The sequence below is a fragment of the Natrix helvetica genome (genome assembly GCF_964273705.1).
Source record: "Natrix helvetica genome assembly, chromosome: 7".
Taxonomy (NCBI): domain Eukaryota; kingdom Metazoa; phylum Chordata; class Lepidosauria; order Squamata; family Natricidae; genus Natrix; species Natrix helvetica.
Window position 1 is genome coordinate 64251778 of NC_138558.1, and position 22687 is coordinate 64274464.

General features: G+C 42.8%; 1 protein-coding gene across 2 annotated transcripts in view; it reads left to right on the forward strand.

The window, feature by feature from the left end:
- The window catches only part of KDR (kinase insert domain receptor), a 76489-nt gene that overhangs the window by 49272 nt on the left and 4530 nt on the right, over positions 1–22687 (forward strand). For both annotated transcript variants that reach the window (XR_014175871.1, XM_081959287.1), the window contains exons 16-29: positions 2762–2868; positions 3955–4090; positions 6974–7078; positions 9214–9327; positions 9666–9754; positions 11384–11528; positions 12716–12816; positions 14030–14152; positions 15122–15233; positions 18027–18126; positions 18403–18508; positions 19342–19493; positions 20536–20632; positions 20761–20849. Coding sequence is in view for 1 of the 2 variants with exons in the window: in XM_081959287.1 (XP_081815413.1) it covers positions 2762–2868; positions 3955–4090; positions 6974–7078; positions 9214–9327; positions 9666–9754; positions 11384–11528; positions 12716–12816; positions 14030–14152; positions 15122–15233; positions 18027–18126; positions 18403–18508; positions 19342–19493; positions 20536–20632; positions 20761–20849 (1576 nt within the window). In the remaining variant the exon portion in view is untranslated. The remainder of the gene's footprint in view (positions 1–2761; positions 2869–3954; positions 4091–6973; positions 7079–9213; positions 9328–9665; positions 9755–11383; positions 11529–12715; positions 12817–14029; positions 14153–15121; positions 15234–18026; positions 18127–18402; positions 18509–19341; positions 19494–20535; positions 20633–20760; positions 20850–22687) is intronic.

A 22687-nucleotide genomic window follows, 5' to 3' on the forward strand; every position in this document is an offset into this window, starting at 1 on the left:
TCCAGCCGTAGATGGATGTGTTGTGCTAAGCAACTTCTATTGTTGGATGAAAAATGTCTGTAAATAAACCTTTGTGCAAATATATAACAACAGTTATTTAACAAATAAGATTTGTTTTGTCAGAATCTAGCATGTTTTCTTTCCTTTTTTTAGTGGAAACAACTAAAGCTTTACTCTATGCCTCTCTGATCTCTCTCTCTCTCTCTCTCTCTCATTCACTGTCTGTCTCTCTCTGTTTCTCTGTCTGACTCGCTCTCTTGTTCTCTCTCTCTCTCTGTGTCTCTGTCTCTCTCTCACTCTGTAATATGCATATTGTACATAACAGTGAACTTAGTTCTTGAAATGATTGTTTACTCTGGAAAATATAATAATGTTTTTTCATTAAACTGTCATTATTGTATGGCAGGAGCAAGCACATGGAAAACTTTCTTTAAATAACCCAGAGTCCTTGTTTGTCTTTTAGAGCATTGTCTATCAATTAGAGCAAAACACCCAAGCATAGGTTGGAATAATGCTGTAGTGATGCTTTACTCACTTGGAATTGAGTATCCATGTGCTTGTTCATATTTAGAAAGGCAGCTCACGCTCTACCCTGTTTCCACAAAAATAAGACCTCCCTGGATAATAAGCCCAATCGGGCTTTTGAGCGCATGCGCTAAAATAAGCCCTCTCTGAAAAAATTGCAACACAGCGGCAGCCATGAGGTGACCACACTCCCCACCTCCTGCACCTCAAAAAATAGTAAGACCTCCCTGAAAATAAGGCCAAGTGCTTGTTTTGGGGGTCAAAAGAAAATAAGAACCCTGTCTTATTTTTGGGGAAAACACGGTACATAGCCATTTAGATTAAGAACCCTTCTTTAAATAGCACCAATTCTTAAGTTCAGGGGCTAACCTCATCTGGTTGCACCAATGACCACGCCCATCAAGCATGGACAGTCTTTCTGGATGGGCCAGATTGGATGATGGGTCAGAAGGTCAACCTCTCTGTCCTTCCTCGGGCTGATGGGTCATTGGGTGACATTTGCACTAGACTATCCCATAGCTTGTTGAGACCCAAACTCTAAAAGGAAGTGAATCCAGGACTTAGTTTGCATGATTTGGGTGAATTTTAAGGGGTAAAAGGCTTAGGCACCAATTGACTCCTCAATCCCATCAAAATATTAACAATAACAATTAAAAAATAGAAGCATCAGTAGGAGGATGGCGTTTGATATTTAGTTCTACCCACTCTAAGAGGTTCAGCTTAGTAAGATGGAAGCTAATCAAGGAGAGAAGCAACCTGGAATTAAGGAGAAAGTTCCTAACAGTGAGGACAATTAACCAGTGGAACAGCTTGCCTCCAGATGTCGTGGGTGCTCTATCACGGGAGATTTTAAGGAACAGATTAGACAGTCACTTATCTGAAATGGCATAGATTCTCTTGCTTCAGCAGGGGGCTAGACTAGAAGACCTCCAAGATCCCTTCCAGTTCTATTCTATTCTATTTTATTCTATTCTATTATCAATTTTTGGTTCTTAGATATTCTAAAAATATACTAGAAGAGAATTTGCATATACTGTTGAGTCCATGTGTCTATCCTAATCTCTAACTTCATATGGATTGAACTACAGAATTTCCTTCGTTTATCCCTATCTGCCTTCTCAAGTGGTTTTTGAAACATAAATCCCAGAAGATCTATTGACTAAGATGAGGGACTTGAAATCCCACAAATTTGGAGAACATTTGGAGAAGGCCGATCGTGTTGGTTAGACCCAATAATCCCCTTCTACTGTATCTGACTTTCTCCATTCCCTTTCATAAGATTAGTCTTTCTCATGGACTTGACTTATCATCCATCCTATCCTTTCTATTTACTCTTTCGTTTCACTGATGAAACGATCCATTTCTAGTTCCTTGGCATTTTCCATCTTTTCATGCAGCCTGGATCTCTCCTTGATCTGTATTCATTACTAAACTGTCACATTTTTTCCCCTGGAGTTGCACCTATCATAACCGAGCTGAAAGATTCAGGCCAACTGTAAGACCTACAATTGTTTTAAATGTCACAATATCCGACATTGGCCTTCATTTGTTTGGCCTTATCAGTAGGTCACTGTTGATGCCATAGGTATGTGAATCCCTGGCTGTCTAAATCTCTGACTTATACTAGAATAGTGAAGAAGAACTTGATCCTATGTTTACTGGGACAGTTTTGTAATCAATATTTGTGCTCAGTATTTGTGTGGTAGAGGAAGCGATGATGGTGATGTGATGGTTTCATTTTGTTCTGAGGCAAAAATATGGTGTTTTCTTGATGGTTTTTTTTTTGTGCCTTAGACTTGTTACCCTGTTTCCCCGAAAATAAGACCTCCCTGGATAATAAGCCCAATCAGGCTTTGAATTCTGGGAGTTGAAGTCCACAAGTCTTAAAGTTCCCAAGTTTGGACACCCCTGCGCTAAAATAAGCCCTTCCCTGAAAATAAGTCCTCCCTGAAAATATTGCAACACAGCAGCATCCATGAGGTGATCCCACTTGCCGCCTCCTGCACCTCAAAAATAATAAGACCTCCCCAAAAATTAGGCCAAGTGTTTATTTCGGGGGGGGGGGGGTCAAAAGAAAATAAGACGCTGTCTTATTTTCGGGGAAACACACGGGTAGGTGTTGAGCATCTAAAGTTTTTCTTCCTTGGACAAGGGTGCCTTTGAAGTATTTCAGCTGATGGCCTATCCCGAAAGGCTTTGCAACCTATGCATGAATCATTTCATTGTTTCTTCCCAGGGACGGATGAGAAAACAAACCTTGAGCTCATTATTCTTGTTGGGACAGCAATCATTGCCATGTTCTTCTGGCTGCTCCTCGTAATCATTCTCCGGACTGTGAAACGGGTAATGAAAGCAACTCTCCCCCCACTGTCCTGTTGGCATTAGTCTTGCATAACAAATGAAACCTGATGGGTTTTCTTTTGTCCTGCTTCTTGGCTTTGTCTTGAAATCAAGAGAGGCTTCTCCCCGCCACCCCCCTTCCTTGGGGCATCACATTCCTGCAGAACATTGAAGGCATCCAAATATTTTGCTTTTAATTGGTGGGATGAGAGAAGAAAAATTTAGGCCTTTTCCCCCCCAGATAGTAATAAAGCAGGTTTCTAAGGTCGGTTGATGAGTATGTGCCTTATGGAGCAGTTATGGGAAACAATGTTCTTGCATTTCGGAAAAAAGGAAAAGAAAACTTCAAGTCTTAACCATGCTAGTGAACGTGAGAGAGGGCAGATCACCCAATAGGGGTAGTCCTCGACTTACAACAGCTCACTTTGTGACCCTTTGAAGCAGTGGTGGGTTCCGGATCCCATTGCAATCGGTACGGTTGCATCCTTACCTCCTGCGATGCCTCCACGATGCCTCCGTGATGCTCCAGCTGCTTGGCGGAGTGTCGCACAGGCGCCGTACGCTCTATATGTGTGTGCGGAAGTGCTGAACCACTCAAATACATGTAAAGAGGGCAAACGGGCAGGTGGGCCGCCTGGAGCACCGTACCAGAACGGTACCCGTTGCTCCCGGCAGGCACCAGTACACCAGTACCGGGGCATACCAGTCGTAACCCACCACTGGTTTGAAGTTACAATGGCACTGGAAAAAAGGGACCTATGACCATTTTTCATACTTATGACCGTTGCAGCATCCCCACGGGCACGTGATTTACATTTTGGATGCTTGACAACCGACTCGCATCTATGACGTGGTCATGCGATCCCCTTTTGCCAGCAAAGTCAAAGGAGAAGCCAGATTCACTTAAATTAATAACCGTGTTATTAATGTAAGAACTGCAGTGATTCATTGAACAACGGTGGTGAGAAAAGTCGTAAAATGGGGCAAGGCTCACTTAGCAACCTAAATTCTAGGCTCGACTGTGGTCGTAAGTTGAGGACAACCTATAATAAGGGTAAGCTACTATTGTTGATGTTGTGTTTCTTTCAGGCCAATGGAGGAGAACTAAAAACTGGCTACCTGTCTATCATCATGGATCCTGATGAAGTCCCAATGGATGAGCAGTGTGAACGTCTCCCTTACGATGCCAATAAATGGGAATTCCCTCGGGATAGGCTGAAGCTAGGTGGGCTCTCTTCCTTCGGACCAAGATGTCCTGCTAGCCATTAGATGTTCTGACCCAGCCTTAGCAAAAGCAAGAAGCACCCACCTTGTTTATTTACCTCTTGTGAATTAATGGACTTCCCCCACCGAAAAGTCCAAGCAAGAGTGCTGCAAGGAGTTAAATGCAGCAACAGACCTTATCAGTTCCTTGTGATAATTGCAAGGCCGTGAGCTCCCAGCCAAAAGGCTGCAAATTAAGTTCTGGCAAGCAGTCTTTGATGCACGAAACCCAATGAGAAAAATCTTCAGAAATACGAACTGTTTTCTCCTACGATCACAGTTCGTAGAAGAAAGGACATCCCTTTCCTTATATTTATTTCCCAGCCATGGAGTGGCCATTCAGCATCCACGTGTGCTTTGCTTCCCAAGTCAACTCCTTGTTCTCCGTTGTTCACCTCTCCTAACAGCTCTGCACACACATGCATCTGGAACAGGGCCCAGCTTTTCTTCCTCCTCATTCATCTAAGCCTCCAAAGGCAGCTGCCTCTCCGGTGGATGGGAAATGTTGGACGGCCCTGGCTCTAACTCTGCGTCCCAACACAGAGCACCCATCAGAGCCTTCCCCAGACTCCAGAACTGGCCCACGATCCTCCCCAACCTCCTCATTGTCCGAGTCTGCTGCCAGTTCTGTTGTCAGTTGGAGGGCCATAACATTAAATTAGAACTTTTTTTGGGGGTGGGTGTAGGGATATAGGGAGAAATCACAGGACACTTCGAAAGTTATCATGTTTGTGCTTGGACTCTCCACTGGGATACTTCTTAAATCCAGCAAAGACTACAGAGTAAATGTGCAGACATTGTAGATTGTTTACAGGGCTTTGTTTCAGGGTATTATTTGTCATTGGGTTCGTGTTTGAGTTTCCCAGGGGGTTCATGGATTTTAATTAGCACTGGAAGCCAGCCAGGTCCCATCCTTCAACTGGAGGGAGGTCATCAGACAGTCAAAGAGACATGTGGCAGAATACAGAAAAAGACAGCACAATCATCCCCAATTTCCACCATTTCTGAGTGGTGAAGTCACTGGTAGTGTATGTATAGCAGTGAAATCTCAGCTAGGCCACACACCGGGGAACAGGCCAAAGCTGTGCCTGTTGGAATCCCTCTCTTAATAGTGTCATTAGCCATAGCAATGCTATTTAATAATAAAAGGAACTCTCAGGAAAACCAGAATACATGCCTTTGTCCCAGAGTGGCCCAAACACACAGTCAGATTTATGCAATTGGCAGCCAGGACTTTGTCACCAGAGGAGAGCAAGCCCTTCCTGGCACTTGTCCTTTCTTAAAGGGATGCTAGGTGGGCAACTCCAGACCATCAAGTTTCTGATTTTGAACCATTGGGGCTGAACAAGGCCATATCATCAACATTGTTGCTTCCTCAGCGTTTTCAGAAGAAGGATTTGTATAGGTCTCAAAGGTGCCTTCTCCCCCCAAAAAGGCAAGTGGACTGTTTTCTTCCTTGAGGAGGAAGAAGAAGAAGGCTGGACTAGTCACAACAGATGAAGCTTCTTGGATGAGAAGCGAATAATTCTTCTTCTTCTTCTTCTTCTTCTTCTTCTTCTTCTTCTTCTTCTTCTTCTTCTTCTTCTTCTTCTTCTTCTTCTTCTTCCTCTTCTTCTTCTTCTCCTCCTCCTCTTCCCCTTCCCCTTCCCCTTCCCCTCCTCCCCCTCTTCTCTTATCCTCCTCCTCCTCCTCTTTCCCCTCCTCCTCCTCTTCTTCTTCTCCTCTCCTCTTCCTCTTCTTCTTCTTTTTCTCCTCCTCCTCCTCCTCCTCTCCTCCTTCCCCTCCTCCTCTTCTTCTCCTCCTCCTTCCCCCCTCCTCCTCTTCTTCTTTTTTTTCTCCTCTCCTCCTCCTCTCCTCCTCCTCCTCCTCCTCCTCCTCCTCCTCCTCCTCCTCCTCCTCCTCCTCCTCCTCCTCCTGGGAGAAAACATTGTTGCCTTTTGAAAAAAACCACCTTTCAGACAACTATGATCTGGAGACTGAGAATGTCCATAGACAGGATATTTGTAGCTCCCATTTCTCTTTAGCTTCAAATGCACTCAGTGGTCAAGTAAGCCCAGTGTCAGGTCCCTGGTGCCTATTGGCTAACCTCACAGGAATGTTAAAATGTTCAAATCAAAATCATATGAAATATTAATACTGCTTTATAAATCATCAGTGCCATGGCTGGAAGTTTTGGTTACGACATTACAAAAAAGATGTTGAGACTTTGGAAAAAGTGCAAAGAGGAGCAACTAAGATGATTAAAGGCCTGGAGACCAGAACATACAAAGAACGATTGCTAGTCTAGATAAAAGAAGGATTAAGGGTGACATGATAGCCGTGTTCCAGTATTGCCACAAAGAAAAGGGGGATCAATTTATTTTTCAAAGCACCAGGAGGCAAGACAAGAAACAATGGATGGAAACTAATCAAGGAGAGAAGCAACCTGGAATTAAGGACAAACGTACTAACAGTGGGAACTGCAGGGGGTTGGATTAGAAGACCTCCAAGGTCCCTTCCAGCTCTATTCTGATTCGTTGATTGATTGTAGCTTAATAATCGTGATCTAGTTAAGGCAAAGTGTTGAGCTTTTATTCTTGCTTGCCTGAGTCTCCTGCATTGAGCTGCCTTCCCTAGACCAGTAGATCATATAAAATAACCTCATATGTTCAAAAATAATACAATCTTATATTTGATTTGATGACAAAATTTCCGCAGCCAGTACTGAAACATATTTGCAAGGTTCACCAACTAGGATAGCATTCTCAGACTCTTTTCTTCCACATTTTTTAAAAATGGAATGAGTAAATTTCTTTCCTGCCATTTGGGGATAAATATCCCTCTTTTCTTTTTCCTATGTATCCAGGAAAGCCACTTGGGAGAGGCGCGTTTGGTCAAGTAATTGAAGCTGACGCGTTTGGAATTGACAAAACAACTACTTGTAGCACTGTAGCAGTCAAAATGCTTAAAGGTAAGAATCACGAATCTACACTCTAGGTGTAGGAAGAAAGGAAGTAGAGAAGGGAGGGAGGGAGAAAAGAAAGGGAAAATAAGGTGGTGTTACAACAGGTGGGAGGGATGGTAAATAAAGCAACCCAAACTGTATATTATAGCCTTTAAAATGGAATAACAAACGTATAAGAATGATAAACGGAAAGAAGAATTACAATTATGTGAATGTATACTTAAAATGGTATGGAAGAGAATAAAAAAATTTAAAAAATTGGGGGGGGGGGAAGAATCTACACGCACCTAGCAAGGAAGTGATGATAAGCAAATGTAGAAACTACATAGATCAGGGGTGTCCAAACTTGGGAACTTTAAGACTTGTGGACTTCAACTCCCAGAATTCCCCAGCCAGCATGGCTGGCTGGGGAATTCTGGGAGTTGAAGTCCACAAGTCTTAAAGTTCCCAAGTTTGGACACCCCTGACATAGATTATAACTCTTGGGCAAGGAGAATTGTTCAACTATATTTAGTTGGTTTTAGCAGTTTTAGGGATGAAAGATGTCCTCCTGCTTTATTCTTTGGTTGAGACAATTGTCTGTGTTTCCCAAAGGACAGGTAATGTGCACATTTACAGTATTAATGCATTAAGAGATGCATTTCTGCATTTCCTATCTAGTCCGGGTAATCATTAACTGTGGCTGGACAGTGTTTTACACATTACAAACCTCTTAATATTAGCAAGCATGTATCATCTAAATCAGGGGTGTCAAACTGGATTTCTTTGAAGGCCAGATAAGCATTGTAGTTCTCCGTGGGCCGGCAGGGGTGGGGTGGCGTGGGGTCGGAAGCAGGGGGAAAATGGGACAGGTGCTTCCTGCAGCACCCTGCTGGCCAAAATGGGGCACAGGGGGGGTGAGCATGCGGCCCCCTCTGCCCCATTTTTTGGCCTCCCTGGCCTCTAGCAACACTCTGCCAGACAAAAACAGGATGCATGTGGGCCTTGCAAGGCCTCCGTGCAGCCCGTTTTTCCCCGGCAGAGTGTTGCTCGAGGCTGGGGCTGCCGGTTCCAGGGACTCAGGCTGCCAAACCACTACCGGTTCAGCCGAACCGGGCCGAACCGGTAGGAACCCACCAGTGTTGTATATGTGTGTTATGTATGTGTTTGGGTAGGTATACACTTTCTCTTGAGAGCAGGCAACAGAATTTCATTTTATAACGTGGGCCAATGTGCTCACAGTAAAAAAAAAAGACAATAAAAAGTTATCTAAATTTTCTGACCAATGGATAAATTGCAGAACTGAAGAATCGCCTCATCTTAGATTGGCCAAATTTTACTGGGGACTTATGCATGATAGCTGTCCTATCATATTCCTTACATGTGGTATTTGTATATATAAATTCTGCAGGCTTCTTACACATAAACTAATGCCTAGTTCCTTTGCACATTATGCACATTCTCTATGCAGTTTCTAATAATAACAAATCTCTATTAAGTTTGCTCACAAATCTTGATAAAATGCTATTTTGATCTCTATTGTGGTTTGCCTAAAAAAAAACACCCTCCCATCATTTAGACTTGTCTACAGTAGAAAGAAACGCAACCTACTGAAACTCAAGAGAACAGGCATAAAATAGAGATGTCAATTGCTCGAAGGAAAATCCAGAAGAACTTCTGGTACAGTGGCCATTCCTATAAGATGCTTCAATAAATATGATTCAAGGTTTAGAGCAGACTTTTAAGCATGCCTGTTTAATCTTACATTGCTGCAACGAAGTTTGATAGACCTGATGAATTTTTAATTTTTCCCCATCTTTGGAATGGAAGTTGGCAGCTCAGCTAACTGAGGCCCTTTGAATAAATTCTGACTACAATTTATAGAATTCAGTTTATTAAAAAGAACCATGGTGGAGCAATGGTTAGAATACAGCACTGCAGGCTAACTCACTGCTCACTCCAGGAGTTCGATCCTCACGGGCTCAAGGTTGACTCAGCTTTCCATCCTTCCGAGGTGGGTAAAATGAGGACCCAGATTGTTGGGGGTGTTATGCTGACTCTGTAAACGGCTTAGAGAGGGGCTATAAAGCACTGTGAAGCGGTATATAAGTCTAAGTGCCATTGCTATTACTGCTACCGTTTGTGGGCCTTTTGTTTTGCAGAGGGTGCAACTCACAGCGAACATCGGGCCCTGATGTCTGAACTCAAAATTCTTATTCATATTGGCCATCATCTCAATGTAGTGAACCTACTTGGGGCTTGCACAAAACCAGGAGGTCAGTGTTACTTGCTACTTAAGAACATCTCTCATGTAACTTAGAAACTGCATTAACTAATTTTGCTCTGAATGGATGAATGGATGGATTGATGTGACAGCTCATTTTGTAGATCTTGGAGTTCAGCCATCAAGAAAAAGATACAAAACTAAGCAGAAATATTTAACAGAAAACATATAGAGAATTAGTCAATAGGGCAGGTTGATGATTGCTTAATACTCTTGAGTCTTCCTATCTGAAGGCTTGTAAGATTCTGTCTGATGATGGTTGATTCTGTCTGATGAAGCTTTGGTCTATTTTCATGATCTGCCCTTTTTTTCTCACTGTACTTTCTTCAGGTCCACTCATGGTGATTGTGGAATACTGCAAGTTTGGAAATTTGTCTGTATACTTAAGAAGCAAACGAAATGATTTTGTTCCGTACAAGGTGAGGCTTCAGAACTTGGAGACCCATTCACTGTATTCATGATGAGATTTGTTGAACATTGTGTGATACAGAGGTTAAGATAGTGGGACAAGACTAGAAGATTCAGATTCTAGTCAGCCATCAGCCACAGACCTTCCATGGATGACTTTTATGGCCGCCATTCTCTTCCTCTACATTTTCCTTTTCATACTTCACACTATTAAGAGTACAGATCAGTGGTGGGTTCCGGATCCCGGTGCAACTGGTATGGTGCAACGGGGCCTGGCGTCCACCACATGAAGGCACGCAGCACGCAGGCACATGCACGCAGTGTGCACAGCCTTACCTCTTGCAACACCTCCACGAGCCTCCGCGACGTTCCAGCTGCTCAGCGGAGTGTTGCTCAGGCGCTGTGTGCTCCATGCATGTGCGCAGAAGCGCCAAAGAGCTCAAATACAGGTAAGGAGCTCAGGGGGCAGGTGAGCCCTCCGGAGCACCATACCGGAACGGTACCCTGTACGGTACGCCTGTACCGCCTGCAACCCACCACTGGTATAGATGTGGTGAGCAATTGGACACCTTTTCTCAGTACACATTTAACATTTCAACATAAAGCCATTGACTATTCAGGATACAGTTTCTTTGCTAATGTTATTCCGGTACAATAGCATTTGCTTCCTTGAGGCTCTTTCTCTCTCATATTACTCAATGGTCCCGAGTCAGCTATGATGATTATCACTAAGAGTATAATCCTTGTAAAGCTCAGACATAAATGCCTGAGCAGATCCACCCACAAGCATTTTGCTACCTGAGGTAAAAAAACAAAAAACAAAATGGCAGCCTTCCAGGTAAACAAGAAATCTAGCTAAGCATCTAATCTTACTTAAATGTTGATAGTGGAAGAGTGTCATCTTGGCTTAAAATAGCGGAAGGCAAGGGCACCCAACTTTGGTCAAGCTAAGGGTTATACCAATAGCATTTCTGAGGCTGAACTGCTTAAAAAAAAGGCAGACCACATTACAATGTGGGGTGACAACGACTTTCATTAAAGGAAGTATGAAGATGACATAGATTAACCCAGGGGTGTCCAAACTTGGGAACTTTAAGACTTGTGGACTTCAACTTCCAGAATTCCCCAGCCAGCATGGCTGGCTGGGGAATTCTGGGAGTTGAAGTCCACAAGTCTTAAAGTTCCCAAGTTTGGACACCCCTGGATTAACCACTGATGTGGAATCTTTGCTTGTGTGAAGCAAATACTCTATGTAATTCAGTAGTGGGTTCCGGATCCCATTGCAACCAGTACGCCATCCAGCAACACTCGCAATTGGCCCGTTTGCCTCAAAAAGCAGTAAGGAACGCGGGTGGGTAGGCCAAATGGTCCACTGTTCCGGTACGGTGACCGCTGCTCCCAGCTACCACTGGTACGCCAGTACCGGGCCGTACCGCCAGGAACCCACCACTGATATAACTCCAGCAAAATAGGTGCTATCTTTTTCGCTGTATTTTCTTGCAATCTCTTATTATATAGCTTCCATTATTTACCAACAACTAAGAACTGTGGGGCTGCATTCCCCCTTTTTTTTTGCTGTCACAGAAAATGATACAAATTTGATTGCTTCTTTTGTAATTTATTTGTTTGAACGGCCATAGACCAATAATACCAGATGTGGGCGAGGACACGGTGACTTCTCTGCAGACGTAAAGAAACGTTTGGATAGCATTGCAAGCAGCCAGAGCTCAACAAGTTCAGGCTTTGTCGAGGAGCGATCCCTCAGTGATGTGGAAGAAGGAGAAAGTAAGATTTGTCACAATATTTTAAGCAAATGTTACGACCAAAGTTGAAATGTATAATAAAATGTCCATATCTATATCCATATCCGTATCCGTGTGTGTATGTATGTGCCAGAATAACTCAAGCAATTTCAACCAAACCTGGTACACAGATGACTTACTCTCTGGAAACAAATACTGTGGGGGGTAAGACACCCCTAACACCCCTCGGTGTGTGTGAGTGTCTGTCTGTGTGTGTTCCAGATAACTCTGGAAAGCCTTGGCTGCTGAAATGAAAAGGAAGTCAAATCACAGTACTTTTGACAATGATAGTGTGCATTCTGGATACAAGTTCATGTGTGTCTGTGTGTGTGTTCCAGCATAACTCTGGAACGCCTGGGCCGCTGAAATGAAAAGGAATCAATTATATCTATAGTGAATTACTTTGACTTGACACTATAGATATAATTCATTCCTTTTCCTGTATAATACAGGATTAGGATAAATAAATACCCGGCCAATGTCAGGTTATCACTTTTATGAAATAAAAACCCTCTTTACACTCAAATAATCTGAAGAAATTAAGGATTAATTTCTGTGAGAAAAAAACCTTCAAGGGCTAATTAGTAAGGTTGTTAATATTAATTGGTATTTCTTTAGCGTCACCGTCCATGGTCAGGGTTTTCATTCACTGCTAATATCTCATTAATCCACGATGAGTTTTTTCTTAAAATCCTGTAATACAACAAAGAAAGGTATCGGTCAACTAAACAAGGGTATTTTCCATGGAAGATATTCCATTCTGTTAATTCAACTGATGAAGGATAGATACCACCCTCAGCAGTTCCCATGGAAAATATCTCATCATCACCATGCACGCTACAATTTTAACTACCCTGTTTCCCCAAAAATCTCCCTGGATAATAAGCCCAATTAGGCTTTTGAGCACATGCGCTAAAATAAGCCCTCCCCCCCCAAATAAGCCCTCCCCAAAAATATTGCAACAGAGCAGTAGCCACGAAGTGACCATGCTCGCTGCCTCCTGCACCCCAAAAATAATAAGATCACCCCAAAAATAAGTGCTTATTTGGGGAGGGAGGGGTCAAAAGAAAATAAGACCTTGTCTTATTTTCTGGGAAACATGGGGTATATTGCTCAGGACGTGCTGTAGAGTATGTGCTGTATATAAATTCATTTTTCATTTCTTTGCAGCCACATCAGAAGATCCTTGCAAAGTTTCTCTGAGCCTAGAGGACCTCATCTGCTACAGCTTCCAGGTGGCTCGGGGGATGGAATTCCTGGCGTCTCGGAAAGTAAGGAATTTCTTGTAGGGAAATGACACTGGTGGAGTGACAACATCCTTCAGGAAATAATTGTAATAAGGATGAGGCTTGGGGGAAGGAAACCATAATGTTTGTGTCTGGGGTCCATTCAAGACTTCAGAGCATTCTGGAATTTAAGCTATTGATACTTCTAAGTGCTTTGGTAAAGGTATCGGCACTTGTGAACTCACCAACAACGTTGAAATACAAGCTGGAAGCTCTCTGTCCATTTCCTCTGATCAGATTTTATTATTTATTTCATGAATGTACCTGAACATGTCAGCACATTGCTATCCACATCTGCTCTTCTGTAATTTGTAAGAGAGCTTCTCTGGTGTGGAGCAGAATATTTTTCTGTAGAGCAGGAATTATCTATGAGTGGCGGGGGAAAAAAGATGGTGGCCATGATAGAACAATAGAAGCCCCACCTTTTAAAAAAGCATTTATCACATTTGTGATGCATATAAGAAAGAGATAGTGTTGTGGCCCACCAGCAGCCATCGAAGCTGACAGCAGATTCAGAAAGTGAGGAGGTTGGGGAGGAAGATGGGCCAGTCCTGGAGTCTGGGGAAGGCTGTGATGAGGACTCTGTGTTGGAGGCAGAGAGGGGCCCAGAACCATATGTCAGTTATCAGCTGCCTTCAAAATCAGACATCAGTGAGGCAGATGAACAGCTGGAGCCTGTTCCCAGTGAGCGCATGCACAGAGTTGCCAGACGAAGGGAATAGCTAAAGAACAGGAGTCGACTTGGGAGTAAGGCCACAGGTGGATGATGAATGGCCCCTCCCAGAGGACATAAAAGAGGAGCGAAAGGGGAGTGGAGTTTGCAGGAGACAATTAGTTCACACTTGGTTTAATGACTCTCTGAGACTCCTTGCCAAGTTCTGCAGATATCAGCCTGGCAGCTCTCCAAGCCAGATAAGGTCTGTGACTGTAAATCCTCCCTTGAAAGACTTTGCTGGATGTGAATGAGCAGAATTCACAGTAAATTAATAAAAGGGTTTTTTGTTGGGACAAGGAGTTTGCTTCATGCTCTTGGGAAGCCTAGGTCAGAACAGATAGCTCAAAGACTGGGGGACAATATTTTACTATTAAGTATAAAATCATGCAACCAAGCCTTGCAGAGATGATAGCTTTTACGATAAGGTTAGCCCTATTTTCTGGAAGAATTCAGACAAGTGACTGATTGTTTATCTTGCTTCAGTGTATACACCGAGATTTGGCTGCTCGCAATATCCTTTTATCGGAGAACAACGTGGTCAAAATCTGTGATTTTGGACTGGCTCGAGATATCTACAAAGATCCAGATTACGTCAGGAAAGGAGATGTAAGTTCAGTGCCTGAAATTTTCAGACGTTTATTCGAGATGTTAATAGAATAGAATTCTTTATAGGCCAAGCGTGATTGGACACACAAGGAATTTGTCTTTGGCGCATAGGCTCTCAGTATACATAAAGAAAAATAAAACAGAATACAATAATCAAGAATCATAAGATACAACACTTAGTGATAGTCATAGGTTACTAATAAGTAATCAAATTATACTAGGAAACAAATAAAACAATATAAATTTTAAAGCTACAAGCAACATGATTATAGTCATCAGTGGAAAGAGATAGGTACTAGGAAAGAGATAGGTACTAGCAGTGGTGGGATTCAAATAATTTAACAACCGGTTCTCTGTCCTAATGATTTTTTCCAACAACCAGTTCACCAAACTGCTGAGAACGTTAACAACCGGTTCTCCCAAAGGGATGCAAACTGGCTGAATCCCACCACTGGGTACTAGGAAGGAAGAGAAGAATAATAGTAATACAGTCTTAGTAGATAATTTGACAATGTTGTGGAGATTAGTTGTTTAGCAGAGAGATGGCATTTGGGGGGAAAAGCTGTCCTTGTGTCTAGTTCTTCTGGGGTACAGTGCCCTATTTTGAGGGTAGGAGTTGAAACAATTTATGACCAGGATGCGAGGAGTCCTCAATGGAAGGCAGGTCGGTAGCCTTTTTGTTTTTTCTGAACAGAAAAAGTTAACCATGACATGCTAAATCCCTAATCCCACCTCCACTTCATTGATTTGCAAACATGTTGCAATCAGTTTACTACAAGCTTTCAAGTTTTACTATGCTATACCTTTAACTTTTATGGAAGTTACTATGACAACCATGTTCTTGTTATCGATTGGTGGCATTTTAAGTATAATCTTTATTGTCATTGTACTTAAACACAACGAAATTGGCTAAATGTAGATATTTAGATATGAAATTTAGATATGTAATATTGTTTCTTAACTATTTAGGCAAGACTACCTCTTAAATGGATGGCTCCAGAAACCATTTTTGATCGCATTTACACAATTCAAAGTGATGTGTGGTCTTTTGGTGTGTTGCTGTGGGAGATATTTTCATTAGGTAAGTCAAATGTCTTTGCTGGCTACATCTTCTCGAAGTTTAACGTTAAGACTACTGAAATGTAACCGTATTTGTTTATTTTTAATGCAGGGTCATTGTAGAGACCTATTTCTCCAATGTAGAACAACGTAGATGTAGAACAAAAATGTGAATATTCAGTAGGAATTTACGTATTTGGAATATGTTTATTTGTTTCTCCTTAATAAAACCCAAGGGACGTGATAGCTCAGTGACTAAGACCCTGAACTTGTCGATCAGAAAGGTCGGCAGTTCGGTGGTTCGAATCCCTAGTGCCGCGTAACGGAGTGAGCTCCCATTACCTGTCCCAGCTTCTGCCAACCTAGCAGTTGGAAAGCATGTAAAAATGCAAGTAGAAAAATAGGGACCACCTTTGGTGGGAAGGTAACAGCATTCCGTGCGCCTTTGGCATTTAGTCATGCCGGCCACATGACCACGGTGACGTCTTCGGACTGTGCTGGCTCTTCGGCTTTGAAATGGAGATGAACACCGCCCCCTAGAGTCGGGAACGACTAGCACAGATGTGCAAGGGAAACCTTTACCTTTACCTAATACAATCCAAGACCTTCAATAAGGCCCAATTATGTCTGTGAGTTTGATTGTGGTGCGGTGGCCTAGAGGTGGAGCTCTCGCCTCACAATCAGGAGAAGGTGAGATCGATCCTAGGTAGAGGCAAATATTTCTCTCTTTGGGCACATGGAGAATATATCTACTGAACATAGCTCACCATTGGTGGCAGGAAGGGTATCTGGCCAATAAACACTCAGCTCCATGCAGTTGCCCAGACACCACCCCGCAAGGGATTATGGCAGGGGTGTCCAAACTTGGGAACTTTAAGACTTGTGGACTTCAACTCCCAGAATTCCCCAGCCAGCATGGCTGGCTGGGGAATTCTGGGAATTGAAGTCCACAAGTCTTAAAGTTCCCAAGTTTGGACACCCCTGGATTATGGCGATGGTGGTGTCCATGAGTTTGTTTCCTGTTCATATTATTATGGCGATGAAATGTTCCATGGATTGTAATGGGTCTGGAACCCCTTGCCATTTAATTTTGGAGGATTCCTCTTAAAACATTACACCCCATTTTTTGGGGGTGCTCTGACACCCAGGAAACTGTTTCAAAAGATGAGGGAGCGAAGGTGTCTGTTTTGTTACGTCAAGAAATCTTTCCCTCCTGAAATAAATATATTGGACCATGATGATAAACAAATTATTGCACTTTTTATATGCTATTACAGGACTCCCATGTTTTGGTTGGAAAATGTAGAGCAAAGCAATATCCAGATATTTGTTTAGAAAATTAATGTTGTCCCATTAGATTCATTAGGGATTCTTTCTATGCTAGAGATACCTATATGGTACTTATGAACTCTACCAGAGAACTATTAGAGTTATCTAACGAAAAACATGCATTTCCAAGTTGAAAAACTCCTAAGAGTTTGTTTGAATCCGAGAATGGCCTTGATCTCCAAGTCCTTCCAAATGTTTGTGGTGGAATCAGGCTGCAATTTGGATTGGTTGTGAGTTTTGACACTCTTAAGTCAAGAAGCCCATGCGATCCGATCTGATGTTTCAACATTTTTATGGTGGTTGCTAAGCAAATCGCACATTTATAAGTCCAATTCGTGCAAGTCGTATATAAGAGTGGTGGGTTCCTACTGGTTTGGACAGGTTCAGCTGAACTGGTAGTGGTCTGGCGGCCTGGGTCACTGGAACCTGCAGAGACCCAGGCCTGCCATGCTCCCAAACTGGTTTTCCGGGTGGCACCATAGCGCCGCCATCTTGTTTTTTGCTTCTGCGCATGCTCAGAACAATTTTTATTGCACTGCACGTGTGCACGCAGCACACGTAAAGTGTGTGTGTGAACGTGAAGTGCGCGCGTGCACTTAGCATGCACATGAGAGAACCAACAGTAGCGCCTGCCGGAACCCATCCCTGGTATGTAAGAACCCATTCTCCTGAATGGGCGTATTTTTCTGGCAAGTGGCAGCAAATATTCAACTTTTGGAAGGACTTGGAGATCAAGTCCACTCGGGGATTCAAACCAGCTCTTGCCTTGCAAATTTTGCAATTCTTAAATGCACAGTTTTGCCAGATACTGGCAAAAAATGACAGAAATCGTAGTTATGTAACCGTGGGGAATTGCAATCAGTCATAAACATAAGCCAAGGGTTGTGACTGCAGAGGGTGGCACAACATTTTAAAATGACCACAAATGATTTAGGGGCTATAAAGCATATTTTGCAAGGCCGTCATAACTCAAAACAGTTTTAAGTGACCGGTGTTAAATCAGCTGTTTTAGAAGCCTTGGCATTTTTCTGATCTTCTCCAAAATACCCAACACCTGCAGAGCAGAGGTGATATTCAGCGGGTTCTCACCAGTTCTGGAGAACCGGTAGCGGAAATTTTGAGTAGTTTGGAGAACCGGTAAATACCACCTCAGGCTGGCCCTGCCCCCATCTATTCTCTGCCTCCCGAGTCCCAGCTGATCAGGGGGGAATGGGGAGTTTGCTGTATCCTTCCCCTGGAATGTGGAGGGAATGGAGATTTTACAGTATCCTTCCCCTGCCACGCCCACCAAGCCATTCCCACAGAACTGGTAGTAAAAAATTTTGAATCCCACCACTGCTGCAGTGGTGGGATTCACCACCTTTGGTTGAAGTGATCTACCTGTTAAACTTGTAGCTATTTTTCATATTGGTGAAGTTTAGGCAAGCAAAACAATGAGCCCCGAATTTTAAGGCATTTTTTAAAAAAAGGAATTCTACTATTTTAGGGGCCTCGCCATACCCAGGTGTAAAAATTGATGAAGATTTCTGTAGAAGATTGAAAGAAGGAACGAGGATGAGGCCACCAGATTATACAACGCCTGAAATGTAAGAACTTTTGATGTTGGAAACATGTTTTGTTGCAGAGGTTGACCATACATTCATTTTGTTCCCTTCTATTTAGGAATGCTCCAATAAAAATAAAACACAGTCATTAGTTGGCCAACACGGCTTTGCTGTTAATGGGGTAGAAAGTGCAAAGCTTAACCAAGCAAATTTATTTTTCCCGTTCTTCCTTTATTCCTTGTAACAAAAACCATCAATAAGTAGTTGAATGGGTTTTATTCTGGGACATATTTATTTATAGTAGGTTTAATTCTCCAGGTATCAGACAATGTTGGACTGCTGGCATGGTGAGCCCAAACAAAGACCAACCTTCTCAGATTTGGTGGAGAGCTTAGGGAATTTACTGCAAGCAAACGTTCACAAGGTATGGAAATGTTTTACAGAAGGGGTGGGGAATGATGGCTTTTTATAACTTGTGGACTTCAGTTGCCAGGATGTTCTGACGTAGGCCTCCCAAGATCATGCAGCAGACTCCTCGTCCCCATAAAACCTCTTTTATTTAGGTTAAAGGGAATTCCTCTCCAGCAAAATCCCATCAAACAGTCTTTCATGAGATTTCACAACTGCAGACCTTTATCAGGCTTGGAGAGTTGCCAGGCCGATATCTTCCAAACGCCATGCTGTAGCAGGAATTGCTTGGCAAGTCAGGGACAGATCTTCATCTTAATGAATGGAATGAATTGTCTCCTGCAAACTCCCCTCCCCTTTCACTGTTCCCTATGGGAGGGGCCATTCACCGTCCACCTGTGCTTTTACTCCTGAGTCAGCCCTTGTTCATTAGCTGTTCCCTTCTCCTGGCAGCTCTGTGCATGCACACATCAGGAACAAACTCCAGCTCTTCTTCTGCCCCACTGATATCCAACTCCAAAGGCAGCTGATAACTGTCGGACAGACCTGGGCCCATCTCTGCCTCCAATGCAGAGCACTAATCAGAGCCTTCCCCAGACTCCAGGACTGGCCCATGTTCCTCCCCAACCTCTTCACTGTCTGAGTCTGCCACCAGCTCCGCTGGCGGGCCACAACACAGGATTCCTAAGCCAGCCATGCTGGGCTCAGGAATTCTGGGAGTTGAAGTCCAGAAGTCATCCCATCTCTGTTCTTCAAGCTGCCACCAACTCCCTGAGGTTTTTTCCCCCTCGTCTGCTCCACTCATTAATAATAAAAAGTAAACCTATTTTTGTCTGTCTCTCACACCAGGATGGTAAAGACTATGTTGTCCTTCCCCAAGTTATGTTGCTCCATACGGAAGAAGACTCCGGACTCTCCTTGCCAACGTCACCTGTTTCCTGCAAGGAAGAAGAGGAAGTACGCGATTCTCTGTTCCCTTGTGACAGCACGTCGCAAACAAGGTTTGTAATAGTCGGAGCATTCCATTGGGAGCATTTAACAACTCCTTCCCAAGGTTGACACATGATGTGGGGATCCCAGCAAAGAGGAGGAAGGCATTTGAGTTGCTCATTATTTCAATGCAATCTATCACACTAAATGATAACAGTTTGTGTCCTACACAAGAGAGGAGGTGACTAACGAGTCAGTAAACAATAGATGAATGAATTGTGTATGTTTTTTTTAACTTCCCAGAAATGCCTCTAGCGTCCATGTAACAGAGATGCTATTGCTGGAAGAGCCATGTAGTTTTCACATACTGAGGGTGTGGGAAGTTGATGAACTTCCAACAAGGGTTACACCATCCTCACATTATCACAAGGATCCATTGCATTACACATAGGCCTCGATGCTCATATAGTGACCGTTAAAAGTTACAAAGGCAATGAAAGATGTGACTTATGACTGTGCAAGAAGCAACCTTTCGGGACAGAATAGGGTGACACTAAATATGCACATATTCGCACATGCACATAAACGCACCCCTGTACAAACCATTCATGTAATCTAATACAGGTTGCAGACTCCGTATAGCATTTAGATGCAACAAGGGGTTGACTGAATCCATGGGAAGTACCTCTGTCTACCGGATAAAATTGTAATAATTCAAATCATATGAGATTCTGGCAATTTTTGAGTGATGCCTGGGGTCAAAATTGCTGACGATCACAGCTTGGTGGGATGCTAGTTGTACAATAGCAATAGCGCTTAGACTTATATACCACTTCACAGTGCTTTAGAGTCCTCTCTAAGCGGTTTACAGAATCAGCATTTTGCCCTCCCCCAACAATCTGGGTCCTTATTTTACCGACCTCGGAAGGGTGGAAGGCTGAGTCAACCTTGAGCCAGTCAGGAGTGAACTGCCAAATTGCAGGCAACCAGCAGGCAGCAGAAATAGCCTGCAAGTTTCCTTTGGATAATAATTGCAGAAGGCAAGTGAAACTTGGACCATGCAGTTTTACTGAGCTTTGGTACGCTAACAAGAGATCTATTTCTTTTTTTTAGTCAGCATCGCACAGGAAGTAAAAGGAAGAGTCGCCCTGTGAGTGTCAAGACCTTTGAATCTGTGCCTGTAGAACCGACCATAAAAGTGGTTCAAGATGTAAGTTCATTTTATAGCTTCTTCTTTTTTGGGGGTGCTTCTGGTCCGTCCCATCTGTCTGTCTGTCTGTGTTTCCATTGATTGTCCAAACAGCCTTTCCCCCCCCCCCCTCTGGTTTTTTCCCCCAGGAAAATCAGACAGACAGTGGGATGATTCTCGCATCCGAAGAACTAAAGGCATTAGAAGAGAAAGCAAAAGAATTGGCATTGCCCTTCAGGTAAATCTGCAGAAACAATCATTACACCCATTTTGTTAAAATCAATCAATCAATCAAGGTAGTACCCAATAAAAAATTAAAGAGGCCCCAGTGGGGGAACAGTACAGTAGGGGTGGTTGATCGAGAAACAATGGATTCCACCTCCCTCAACTCCACCCCGCCCTCCCCGTGTGTCCTTAGATTTCAATGCTTGGTGTTAATTATTTATGTTTTAATTATGTATGTATAGACATGTTTTTTGTCTGTAAGCCATCCAGAATTATCCTATGGTAAAATGGGAGGAAACTAAATTTAGTAAATCAATCAATCAATCAATAAATACATACATACATACATACACACACATACATACACAAATAAATAAATAGATAAATACATATATACATAAATGTATGCATACATACATACATGCATATATACATACATACCATGTATCCCCCCAAATAAGACCGAAAATAAGAAAAAAAATTAAAAATAATTTTTGCTCCAAAAGATTTTCTGGTTAGGTTTTATGTTTCAGGGAAATACGGTAGTAAATGCATCCATCTGGCTGACGAGCTTAACTGGGGCTTATTTTGGGGGGTAGGGCTTATATTATGAGCATCTGAAAAAATCATGCTAGGGCTTATTTTCCAGTTAAGTCTTTTTTTGGGGGGGGGGAATACTGTACATACATACATAAATATACAAATAAACACTGGAAGTTTTAAAGAAGATGTTGGGTAGCCATCTGTCTGAAACGGTATAGGGTTTCCTGCCTAGGCAGGGGGTTGGACTAGAAGACCTCCAAAGTCCCTTCCAACTCTACTATTGTATTGTATTGTATTGCAAATACATAAATAAATTAAATTCTGTACTTGAGAGGAAATATCTAGTGTTATCCACTTCTCTTTTGGACAGATTTATTCTTCTTACCCAGTAATGTTCCATCAATGATGCCACACTCTAGGGTTTTGCTGTAAGACGGTGGGAGGTGGAAGAAAAGCACATGTCAGCACACAATACCATAAACTTAAACTGTCCACCCGCATTTTGACTTCCTGGGGTTCCAATGTCACTTTGGGAATCACATGTCCAACTATATCCTGTGTTTATTTATTCCAGCATCCTTTCCCTCTCTTCCTCCATAGCAATTTGATAGACCATTTGCTGCTAATGGCAGTTAGGGAGATACATCACAGATAGATGGAGATGCTTCTCCATCTGTCCCTGTGTTTCATCCATATGGAATAGGATAGAATGTAGAATAGAATACTTTGTTGGCCAAGTGTGATTGGACACACAAGAAGTTTGTCTCCGGTGCAGAAGCTCTCAAGTGTAGATGCAAAACAACGAAGTAATAATAATGAAGATAATACCAATATGAAGATGTAGTAAAGAAGATGGGAATGATAATAATAATACTTCAACCATACAACTTGTGTAAATATACTTAGACATAAGACAGTGCTGTGAGAATCAAGTGTTGAGCAGCCTGATTGCTTGAGAGATAAAACAATCTGTGTGTCTAGTTGTTTTGGCATGCAATACCTTGTAGCGCCATGCTGAGGGGAGGAGTTGAAACAGTTTATGTCCAGGATGTGAGGGGTCTGTAGATATTCTCTCAGCTCTCTTTCCGACTCTTGCAGTAAACAAGTCCTCAATGGAAGGCAGGCTGGTTGCAACTGTTTTTTCCTACAATCCTGTCTATCTGCTGGTGTCTGTACCTGTCCCGTTAGGCTCCTGTACCAAACCAGACAGAATGCCCTCCATATTTGTCAGTCCAGGCAAACATCCCCATATTGATAGCCCTGTGAGCTAGTTCCAAATATCATCCAAAATTAAATCAGAGTCCAAGG